General features: G+C 43.5%; 1 protein-coding gene across 1 annotated transcript in view; it reads left to right on the top strand.

Annotated features, from left to right (window-relative positions):
- The first annotated feature begins 4,363 nt into the window (after positions 1 to 4,363).
- Positions 4,364 to 12,500, top strand: part of LOC133561128 (thyrotropin-releasing hormone-degrading ectoenzyme-like) — a 141,286-nt gene continuing 133,149 nt past the window's right edge. Inside the window, exon 1 of the mRNA XM_061914378.1 lies at positions 4,364 to 5,373. Within this exon, the coding sequence (XP_061770362.1) occupies positions 4,894 to 5,373 (480 nt within the window). The 5' untranslated portion in view covers positions 4,364 to 4,893. The remainder of the gene's footprint in view (positions 5,374 to 12,500) is intronic.

The following is a 12,500-nucleotide window of genomic DNA, read 5'->3' as shown; positions in this document are numbered from 1 at the left end:
GACTCTCACACTATTATGTTGGATCCACTATGGACTGGACTCTTAACTATTATGTTAGATCCACTATGGACTGGACTCTCACACTATTATGTTAGATCCACTATGGACTGGACTCTCACTATTATGTTAGATCCATTATGGACTGGACTCTCACACTATTATGTTAGATCCACTATGGACTGGACTCTCACACTATCTACATGCCCCTAAAGCTGACCAACACGCCGGACTGTAGTCAGTTGGAAGCGTGTCTTAATGAAATTAAACAATGGATGTCCGCTAACTTTTTGCAACTTAATGCCAAAAAAACGGAAATGCTGATTATCGGTCCTGCTAGACACCGACCTCTATTTAATAATACAACTTTAACATTTGACAACCAAATAATAAAACAATGTGACTCTGTAAAAAATCTGGGTATTATCTTCGACCCAACCCTCTCCTTTGAGTCACACATTAAAAGCGTTACTCAAACGGCCTTCTTTCATCTCCGTAATATCACTAAAATTCGCTCCATTTTGTCCACTAAAGACGCCGAGATCATTGTCCATGCGTTTGTTACGTCTCGTCTCGATTACTGTAACGTATTATTTTCGGGTCTCCCCATGTCTAGCAATAAAAGATTACAGCTGGTACAAAATGCGGCTGCTTGACTTTTGACAAGAACAAGAAAGTTTGATCATATTACGCCTGTACTGGCTCACCTGCACTGGCTTCCTGTGCACTTAAGATGTGACTTTAAGGTTTTACTATTTACGTATAAAATACTACACGGTCTAGCTCCAGCCTATCTTGCCGATTGTATTGTACCATATGTCCCGGCAAGAAATCTGCGTTCAAAAGACTCCGGCTTATTAGTGATTCCTAGAGCCCAAAAAAGTCTGCAGGCTATAGAGCGTTTTCCGTTCGGGCTCCAGTACTCTGGAATTTCCTCCCGGTAACAGTTCGAGATGCTACCTCAGTAGAAGCATTTAAGTCTCACCTTAAAACTCATCTGTATACTCTAGCCTTTAAATAGACCTCCTTTTTAGACCAGTTGATCTGCCGCTTCTTTTCTTTCTCCTATGTCCCCCCCTCCCTTGTGGAGGGGGTCCGGTCCGATGACCATGGATGAAGTACTGGCTGTCCAGAGTCGAGACCCAGGATGGACCGCTCATCGGGACCCAGGATGGACCGCTCGCCTGTATCGGTTGGGGACATCTCTACGCTGCTGATCCGCTTGAGATGGTTTCCTGTGGACGGGACTCTCGCTGCTGTCTTGGATCCGCTTGAACTGAACTCTCGCGGCTGTGTTGGAGCCACTATGGATTGAACTTTCACAGTATCATGTTAGACCCGCTCGACATCCATTGCTTTCGGTCCCCTAGAGAGGGGGGGTTGCCCACATCTGAGGTCCTCTCCAAGGTTTCTCATAGTCAGCATTGTCACTGGCGTCCCACTGGATGTGAATTCTCCCTGCCCACCGGGTGTGAGTTTTCCTTGCCCTTTTGTGGGTTCTTCCGAGGATGTTGTAGTCGTAATGATTTGTGCAGTCCTTTGAGACATTTGTGATTTGGGGCTATATAAATAAACATTGATTGATTGATTGATTATGTTAGATCCACTATGGACTGGACTCTCACTATTATGTTAGATCCACTATGGACTGGACTCTCACTATTATGTTAGATCAACTATGGACTGGACTTTCACAATATTATGTTAGATCCACTATGGACTGGACTTTCACAATATTATGTTAGATCCACTATGGACTGGACTCTCACTATTATGTTAGATCCACTATGGACTGGACTCTCACACTATTATGTTAGATCCACTATGGACTGGACTCTCACACTATTATGTTAGATCTACTATGGACTGGACTCTCACTATTATGTTAGATCCACTATGGACTGGACTCTCACACTATTATGTTGGATCCACTATGGACTGGACTCTAACTATTATGTTAGATCCACTATGGACTGGACTCTCACACTATTATGTTAGATCCACTATGGACTGGACTCTCACTATTATGTTAGATCCACTATGGACTGGACTCTCACACTATTATGTTGGATCCACTATGGACTGGACTCTAACTATTATGTTAGATCCACTATGGACTGGACTCTCACACTATTATGTTAGATCCACTATGGACTGGACTCTCACACTATTATGTTAGATCCACTATGGACTGGACTCTCACACTATTATGTTAGATCCACTATGGACTGGACTCTCACTATTATGTTAGATCCACTATGGACTGGACTCTCACTATTATGTTAGATCCACTATGGACTGGACTCTCACACTATTATGTTAGATCCACTATGGACTGGACTCTCACTATTATGTTAGATCCACTATGGACTGGACTTTCACACTATTATGTTAGATCCACTATGGACTGGACTCTCACACTATTATGTTAGATCCACAATGGACTGGACTTTCACACTCTTATGTTAGATCCTCTATGGACTGGACTCTCACTGTTATGTTAGATCCACTATGGACTGGACTCTCACTATTATGTTAGATCCACTATGGACTGGACTCTCACACTATTATGTTAGATCCACTATGGACTGGACTCTCACACTATTATGTTAGATCCACTATGGACTGGACTCTCACACTATTATGTTAGATCCACTATGGACTGGACTCTCACTATTATGTTAGATCCACTATGGACTGGACTCTTACACTATTATGTTAAATCCACTATGGACTGGACTCTCACTATTATGTTAGATCCACTATGGACTGGACTCTCACACTATTATGTCAGATCCACTATGGACTGGACCCTCACTATTATGTTAGATCCACTATGGACTGGACTCTCACAATTATGTTGGATCCACTATGGACTGGACTCTCACACTATTATGTTAGATCCACTATGGACTGGACTCTCACTATTATGTTAGATCCACTATGGACTGGACTCTCACAATTATGTTAGATCAATTATGGACTGGACTTTCACAATATTATGTTAGATCCACTATGGACTGGACTCTTACACTATTATGTTAAATCCACTATGGACTGGACTCTCACTATTATGTTAGATCCACTATGGACTGAACTCTCACACTATTATGTTAGATCCACTATGGACTGGACTCTCACTATTATGTTAGATCCACTATGGACTGGACTCTCACTATTATGTTAGATCAACTATGGACTGGACTTTCACAATATTATGTTAGATCCACTATGGACTGGACTCTCACACTATTATGTTAGATCCACTATGGACTGGACTCTCACTATTATGTTAGATCCACTATGGACTGGACTCTCACACTATTATGTTAGATCCACTATGGACTGGACTCTCACTATTATGTTAGATCCACTATGGACTGGACTCTCACTATTATGTCACGTCACCCACATCAGTGGTCCTCTCCAAGGTTTCTCATAGTCATCCACATTGACGTCCCACTGGGTTGTGAATTTTTCCTTGCTCTTTTGTGGGCTCTGAACCGAGGCCGCCGTTGTGGCTTGTGCAGCCCTTTGAGACACTTGTGATTTAGGGCTATATAAATAAACATTGATGATTGATTGACTGATTGATTTTTATACCACTTAGGTGAAGTTACATCATCTCCCACGGCACACCAGACTGTATCTCCTGGCGCCCTAGTGTGCCGCGGCACAGTGGTTGAAAAACACTGACCTAAAGATGACAACTAGCCGACAGATGTGTGTGTGTGTGTGTGTGTGTGTGTGTGTGTGTGTGTGTGTGTGTGTGTGTGTGTGTGTGTGTGTGTGTGTGTGTAAACAATAAGTGTTTCCTGTGGGCGTCATATGTCCGTCTCTCGCTCACTGATTGGACACTGCACCTCTCCCCAACACCAGGTGGCCACGCCCCCGGTCACATGATTGACTGACAGGTGAGTGCAATATGCCAGTTACCATGTTTAAAAAAAAAAAAACTTAATCACGTGATTTGTGTCATTCAATACCAAAGTGAGGTAAAAAAATTAATATTTTAAATTATTAACATTGCGCGGCGTCGTGCACGCGCTCAGTCAACGGGCAGTGTTCCGGGCGCGCGCTGCAGGAGACATCCTCCTCCTCCTCCTCCTCCTCCTCCTCAGCATCCTCCTCTTCAGCATCCTCCTCCTCCTCCTCGCTGGTGCGCGGCGGCGGCAGCAAGCAGAGAGAGTAGAGAGAGAGAGCAGTGAGAAAGAGAGAGAGAGAGAGAGAGAGAGAGAGAGAGAGAGAGAGAGAGAGAGAGAGAGCAGTGAGAGAGAGAGAGAGAGAGAGCAGAGAGAGCAGTGGGAGAGAGAGAGAGAGTAGAGAGAGAGAGCAGTGAGAGAGAGAGAGAGAGAGAGAGAGCAGTGAGAGAGAGAGAGAGAGAGAGAGAGCAGTGAGAGCAGAAAGAGCAGAAAGAGCAGCGCTCAGGAAGGTTTCTGACGTGGACTTTGTCTCGCGTGGAAACGGACCCGCCGGTTCCCGCGGCTCTGCGGCATTGAACCTCGTTTCGGCGGGATCACTTTCCTGCGGTCGGGATGCTCCGCCGGCTGGATTTGCCGCGTCGGGTCGGCCTTTTCCCCGCCAAATGTGAGCGGACTTTAGCCTGATGGCGGACGGAACCAATCAGGACGGCCGACACCACGTGACGGAAACAGTCAGTTAAGTTGATGAAGTGTTAATGAGCCGTTATTCATTACGATAGAATCGATCATTTAAATACATTTTAATATTGTTTTTATTACATTTGATCATTTTTATTTTCTTCCTCAAGTCATCAAAGACAGTTTTGATCTTTTTTAAGCTAAGCCCGCCCCCTGACGTCTGATTGGGTGCTGATGTGATAGAACGCCCCGCCTCCAGGTAGAGCAGGTCAGAGGTCAGGTGTCCCACCTCGTCATGGGACTGAACGACAGCAGCCCCGGCGCCGTGCGCAACGGCCGCGGTCCTTCCGAGCAGTGGGCGGAGTCTCTGTCGGTGCGGCCCCGGACCAGCGGGCGCCACATGACCGTGCACAAGCGCCTGGTGCTGGCCTTCGCCCTGTCCATCCTCACCCTCATCGTCGTCACCGCGGTCGCCGTGGTGCTCGGCGTGCGCTTCGAGGAGTGCGGCGGCGGCGGAGAGGAGTCAGGCGCCCGGGTGCCGGGGGCGTCGCCCAAGTCCAACGGCAGCAGGGGCGAGAGGGTGTGGGACAGGTGGGAGGAGGAGGCGGGACAGCCCTGGCGGAGGTCGCGTCTGCCGGGCACGCTGAGGCCGCGGCACTACGACCTGGACCTCGCCGTCTGCATGGACAACTTCACCTTCTCCGGCGAGGTCAGCATCGACATCGAGTGCCTCAACGCCACCAGGGTCATCGTGCTGCACGCCGACCGCATCCAGGTACTCGCCACACGTTCATTAATGATCAGACACATGCAACTAGTGGTGGGCATCACGGTGGCACAGGGCTTAGTGCATGTGCCTCACAATAGGAAGGTCCTGAGTAGTCCTGGGGTCAATCCCAGGCTCAGGATCTTTCTGTGTGGAGTTTGCATGTTCTCCCCGTGACTGCGTGGTTCTACTCCAGCTTCCTCCCACCTCCAAAGACATGCACCTGGGAATAGGCCCCTCCCGCCTCCAAACACATGCACCTGGGGATAGGCCCCTCCCACCTCCAAACACATGCACCTGGGGATAGGCCCCTCCCACCTCCAAACACATGCACCTGGGGATAGGCCCCTCCCACCTCCAAAGACATGCACCTGGGGATAGGCCCCTCCCACCTCCAAAGACATGCACCTGGGGATAGGCCCCTCCCACCTCCAAAGACATGCACCTGGGGATAGGCCCCTCGAACCTCCAAACACATGCACCTGGGGATAGGTTGATTGGCAACACTAAATGGTCCCTAGTGTGTGAATGTTGTCTGTCTATCTGTGTTGGCCCTGTGATGAGGTGGCAACTTGTCCAGGGTGTACACCACCTTCCGCCTGAATGTAGCTGAAATAGGCACCAGCGCCCCCCGCGACCTCAAAAGAGACAAGCGGTAAAAAATGGATGTATGGATGTAACTAGTGTTTTTTACACTTCCTGTTTGGTCACATGGTCTTGTTGCAAAGTTTGCTTCATTTGCATAATGGGCGTGGCCAGCCCAGGGCCACCTTGTTTTCCATCACTCATGTTTGTTCGCATGTTGGAGTTATTTTTGATGCTCCTGGGGGGCTAATGAGGCTTCAACAACTCAATTAGACCCCGCCCCCCCTGGAGCGTCCACTTAATGTGAGAGAAGCTTCAGTGAGGTCAAAGGTCAATCCGAATAAAGAACACGCCCCCTGGCCACGAAGGTGTTGTTGTTGTTCGTTTAAACCAGGAGTCCCTAAACTTTTTGACTATGGGGCCACATTGCCTTAAAACAATCTGGCCGGGTGCCGCACTATATATATATGTATATATATCCATCCATCCCATCCATTTTCTGCCGCTTATTCCCGTTCAGGGTCGCGGGGGGCGCTGGCGCCTATCTCAGCTACAATCGGGCGAAAGGCGGGGTACACCCTGGACAAGTCGCCACCTCATCGCAGGGCCAACACAGATAGACAGACAACATTCACACTCACATTCACACACTAGGGCCAATTTAGTGTTGCCAATCAACCTATCCCCAGGTGCATGTCTTTGGAAGTGGGAGGAAGCCGGAGTACCCGGAGGGAACCCACGCATTCACGGGGAGAACATGCAAACTCCACACAGAAAGATCCCGAGCCTGGATTTGAACCCAGGACTGCAGGACCTTCGTATTGTGAGGCAGACACACTAACCCCTCTCCACCGTGAAGCCATATATATATATATATATATATATATATATATATATATATATATATATACACATATATATATATATATATATATATATATATATATATATATATATATATATATATATAAATATAAATACATATATGTATATGCATATATATACATATATGTATTTATATATACACAAAATACATATATATGTGTGTGTGTATAAATTTATATATATACATGCAAATGTGTATTTATGTGTGTGTATAAATGTGTATATATGTATATATATATATTATATATATGTATACTGTATATATATATTTATATATATTATATATATATATATATATATATATTATATATATGTATACTGTATATATATATATATATATTATATATATATATGTATACTGTATATATATATATATATATACTATATATATATATGTATACTGTATATATATATATATATATATATATATATATATATATATATATATATATATATATATATATATATATATATATACAAACCCTGTTTCCATATGAGTTGGGAAATTGTGTTAGATGTAAATATAAACAGAATACAATGATTTGCAAATCCTTTTCAAGCCATATTCAGTTGAATATGCTACAAAGACAACATATTTCATGTTCAAACTCATAAACTTTATTTTTTTTTTGCAAATAATCATTAATTTAGAATTTCATGGCTGCAACACGTGCCAAAGTAGTTGGGAAAGGGCATGTTCACCACTGTGTTACATCACCTTTTCTTTTAACAACACTCAATAAAGGTTTGGGAACTGAGGAAACTAATTGTTGAAGCTTTGAAAGTGGAATTCTTTCCCATTCTTGTTTTATGTAGAGCTTCAGTCCTTCAACAGTCCGGGGTCTCCGCTGTCCTATTTTACGCTTCATAATGCGCCACACATTTTCCATGGGAGACAGGTCTGGACTGCAGGCGGGCCAGGAAAGTACCCGCACTCTTTTACTATGAAGCCACGCTGTTGTAACACATGGCTTGCCATTGTCTTGCTGAAATAAGCAGGGGCGTCCATGATAACATTACTTGGATGACAACATATGTTACTCCAAAATCTGTGTGGACTATTCAGCATTAATGGTGCCTTCACAGATGTGTAAGTTACCCATGCCTTGGGCACTAATACACCCCCATACCATCACACATGCTGGCTTTTACACAATCCGGAAGGTTATTTTCCTCTTTGGTCCAGAGAACACCGCGTCTGCAGTTTCCAAATATAATTTGAAATGTGGACTCGTCAGACCACAGAACAGCTTTCCACTTTGCATCAGTCCATCTTAAATGAGCTTGGGCCCAGGGAAGCCAGCGGCGTTCCTGGGTGTTGTTGATAAATGGCTTTGGCTTTGCATGGTAAAGTTTAAACTTGCACTTACAGATGTAGCGACCAACTGTAGTTACTGACAGTGGTTTTATGAAGTGTTCCTGAGCCCATGTGGTGATATCCTTTACACACTGATGTCGGTTTTTGATGCAGTACCACCTGAGGGATCAAAGGTCGGTAATATCATGGCTTACGTGCAGTGGTTTCTCCAGATTCTCTGAACTTTTTGATGATTTTACGGACTGTAGATGGTAAAATCCCTAAATTCCTTGCAATAGCTTGTTGAGAAATGTTGTTCTAAAACTGTTTGACAATTTGCTTACAAAGTGGTGACCCTCACCCCATCCTTGTTTGTGAATTACTTAGCATTTCATGGAAGCTGCTTTTATAGCCAATCATGGCACCCACCTGTTCCCAATTAGCCTGCACACCTGTGGGATGTTCCAAATAAGTGTTTGATGAGCATTCCTCAACTTTATCAGTATTTATTGCCACCTTTCCCAACTTCTTTGTCGCGTGTTGCTGGCATCAAATTCTAAAGTTGATGATTATTTGCAAAAAAAAAAATGTTTATGAGTTTGAACATCAAATATGTTGTCTTTGTAGCATATTCAACTGAATATGGCTTGAAAAGGATTTGCAAAGCAATCAATCAATCAATGTTTATTTATATAGCCCCAAATCACAAATGTCTCAAAGGACTGCACAAACCATTACGACTACGACATCCTCGGAAAAACCCACAAAAGGGCAAGGAAAACTCACACCCAGTGGGCAGGGAGAATTCACATCCAGTGGGACGCCAGTGACAATGCTGACTATGAGAAACCTTGGAGAGGACCTCAGATGTGGGCAACCCCCCCCCCCCCCCCTCTAGGGGACCGAAAGTAATGGATGTGGAGCGGGTCTAACATGATACTGTGAAAGTTCAATCCATAGTGGATCCAACACAGCCGCGAGAGTTCAGTTCAAAGCGGATCCAAGACAGCAGCGAGAGTCCCGTCCACAGGAAACCATCCCAAGCGGAGGCGGATCAGCAGCGTAGAGATGTCCCCAATCGATACAGGTGAGCGGTCCATCCTGGAACTCTACTCTGGACAGCCAGTACTTCATCCATGGTCATCAGACCAGACCCCCTCCACAAGGGAGGGGGGGGGCATAGGAGAAAAAGAAAAGAAGCGGCAGATCAACTGGTCTAAAAAGGGGGTCTATTTAAAGGCTAGAGTATACAAATGAGTTTTAAGGTGAGACTTAAAGGCTTCTACTGAGGTAGCATCTCAAACTTTTACCGGGAGGGCATTCCAGAGTACTGGAGCCCGAACGGAAAACGCTCTATAGCCCGCAGACTTTTTTTGGGCTCTGGGAATCACTAATAAGCCGGAGTCCTTTGAACGCAGATTTCTTGCCGGGACATATGGTACAATACAATCGGCAAGATAGGATGGAGCTAGACCGTGTAGTATTTTATACGTAAATAGTAAAACCTTAAAGTCACATCTTAAGTGCACAGGAAGCCAGTGCAGGTGAGCCAGTATAGGTATATATGTATGTATATATGTATATAAAGGTATATACAGTATAGGTATATATGTATGTATACATGTATATGAAGGTATATACAGTATAGGTATATATGTATGTATATATGTATATAAAGGTATATACAGTATAGGTATATATGTATGTATATATGTATATAAAGGTATATACAGTATAGGTATATATGTATGTATATATGTATATGAAGGTATATACAGTATAGGTATATATGTATGTATATATGTATATAAAGGTATATACAGTATAGGTATATATGTATGTATATATGTATATAAAGGTATATACAGTATAGGTATATATGTATGTATATATGTATATGAAGGTATATACAGTATAGGTATATATGTATGTATATATGTATATAAAGGTATATACAGTATAGGTATATATGTATGTATATATGTATATAAAGGTATATACAGTATAGGTATATATGTATGTATATATGTATATAAAGGTATATACAGTACAGGAGTAATATGATCAAACTTTCTTGTTCTTGTCAAAAGTCTAGCAGCCGCATTTTGTACCAACTGTAATCTTTTAATGCTAGACATGGGGAGACCCGAAAATAATACGTTACAGTAATCGTGGCGAGACGTAATAAACGCATGGATAATGATCTCAGCGTCTTTAGTGGACAAAATGGAGCGAATTTTAGCGATATTACGGAGATGAAAGAAGGCCGTTTTAGTAACGCTTTTAATGTGTGCCTCAAAGGAGAGAGTTGGGTCGAAGATAATACCCAGATTCTTTACCGTGTCGCCTTGTTTAATTGTTTGGTTGTCAAATGTTAGAGTTGTATTATTAAATAGAGGTCGGTGTCTAGCAGGACCGATAATCAGCATTTCCGTTTTTTTGGCGTTGAGTTGCAAAAAGTTAGCGGACATCCATTGTTCAATTTCATTAAGACACGCCTCCAGCTGACTACAATCCGGCGTGTTGGTCAGCTTTAGGGGCATGTAGAGTTGGGTGTCATCAGCATAACAGTGAAAGCTAACACCGTATTTGCGTATGATGTGACCTAGCGGCAGCATGTAGATGCTGAAGAGTGCAGGGCCAAGGACCGAACCCTGGGGAACTCCACACGTTACCTTAACGTAGTCCGAGGTCACATTGTTATGGGAGACACACTGCATCCTATCAGTAAGATAAGAGTTAAACCAAGACAGGGCTGAGTCTGACATACCAATTCGTGTTTTGATACGCTCTAATAAAATATTATGATCGATGGTATCGAAAGCAGCGCTAAGATGGAGGAGCAGCAACATAGATGACGCATCAGAATCCATCGTTAGCAATAGATCATTAGTCATTTTTGCGAGGGCTGTCTCCGTGGAGTGATTTGCCCTGAAACCAGATTGAAAGGTTTCACATAGATTGTTCGACGCTAAGTGTTCATTCAGCTGCTCTGCAACAATTTTTTCGAGGATTTTTGAAATAAAGGGAAGGTGAGACACCGGTCGGTAGTTTACCATGAGGTCAGGATCGAGGTTAGGTCTTTTAAGGAGAGGATGAATAACCGCTTTTTTGAATGCTAGGGGAACAGTGCCCGAGGAAAGTGATAAGTTTATAATATTTAGCACTGATGGACCTAATAATACAAAAAGCTCCTTGATAAGTTTCCCAGGAAGTGGGTCAAGTAAACATGTTGTTTGTTTTATTCCATTTACACGTTGTAACAATTCCTCTAATGTTATTTCATCAAAACGAGAGAAACTATTTTGGATATTTGCAGTATCAGCCGTATATACAATTGTGTCAGTGTTAATAGAACCCCGTTGTAGCTGGGACGCATTGTCTGTAATCTCCTTTCTAATAAGTTCAATTATTAAAGAACTTCATAAAGTCATCAGCTGAGTGGGTGGAGCTACTGGAAGGAGTCCCTTGTTGGGTTAGCGATGCTACCGTACTAAACAAAAATTTAGGATCGTTTTTATTAAGGTGGATGAGATTTGAGTAATAATTAGTTTTAGCTAAGGTAAGCATGCGTTTATAAGTTATTAAACTATCACTCCATGCTTGATGGGGCACCTCAAGTTTAGTCGTGCGCCATTTGCGTTCCAGCTTTCTACATAATAATTTCTGAGCTCTAGTGTCTTCAGTAAACCATGGCGTACGCCTTTTTGGAGCCTTTTTTAACTTCAGCGGTGCTATACTATCAATGGTTTCGCGCAGGGCGTTGTTAAAGTTGTTAGTGAGGTTATCAATAGAGCCCACATACTTTGGGAATGGTGCCATTACCGAGGGCAGTAGGTCAGCAAGAGTCGTCGTTGTGGCAGCATTAATGTTGCGGCTGCTATACCAGTTATTATTATTATTAGCTTGCCGAACATGAGTCTGAACTTCGAATTTTATAAGGTAATGATCGGACATTACTTTAGTATACGGGAGTATCGTAACTTTGGAAATGGTGATACTCCTGACAAGCACTAGGTCTATCCTATTACCGCTGCGATGCGTCGGTTCATTTATTATTTGTGTAAGACCACAGCTATCAATTATAGTCTGGAGCGCCATGCACGGTGGGTCCGATGGGGTATTCATATGGATATTAAAGTCCCCCATTATAGTTATATTGTCGGCGTGCGTCACTTGATCAGCAACAAACTCTGAGAATTCACTGATAAAGTCCGAATAAGCCCCTGGGGGGCGGTAGATAACGGCCAGGCACAGAGGCAGCGGTGTGGCAGACTTCATAGAAAGCACCTCAACGATTTATATTTATTATTTAAGTTAGGACTAAAGTTAAAGTTTTCGTTGTATATTAGTGCGACCCCCCCTCCCC

Source organism: Nerophis ophidion, linkage group LG10 (genome assembly GCF_033978795.1).
Source record: "Nerophis ophidion isolate RoL-2023_Sa linkage group LG10, RoL_Noph_v1.0, whole genome shotgun sequence".
NCBI classification, from domain to species: domain Eukaryota; kingdom Metazoa; phylum Chordata; class Actinopteri; order Syngnathiformes; family Syngnathidae; genus Nerophis; species Nerophis ophidion.
Note: the sequence above shows the minus strand (reverse complement) of the source record. Positions and strands in the feature narration are given on the sequence as shown.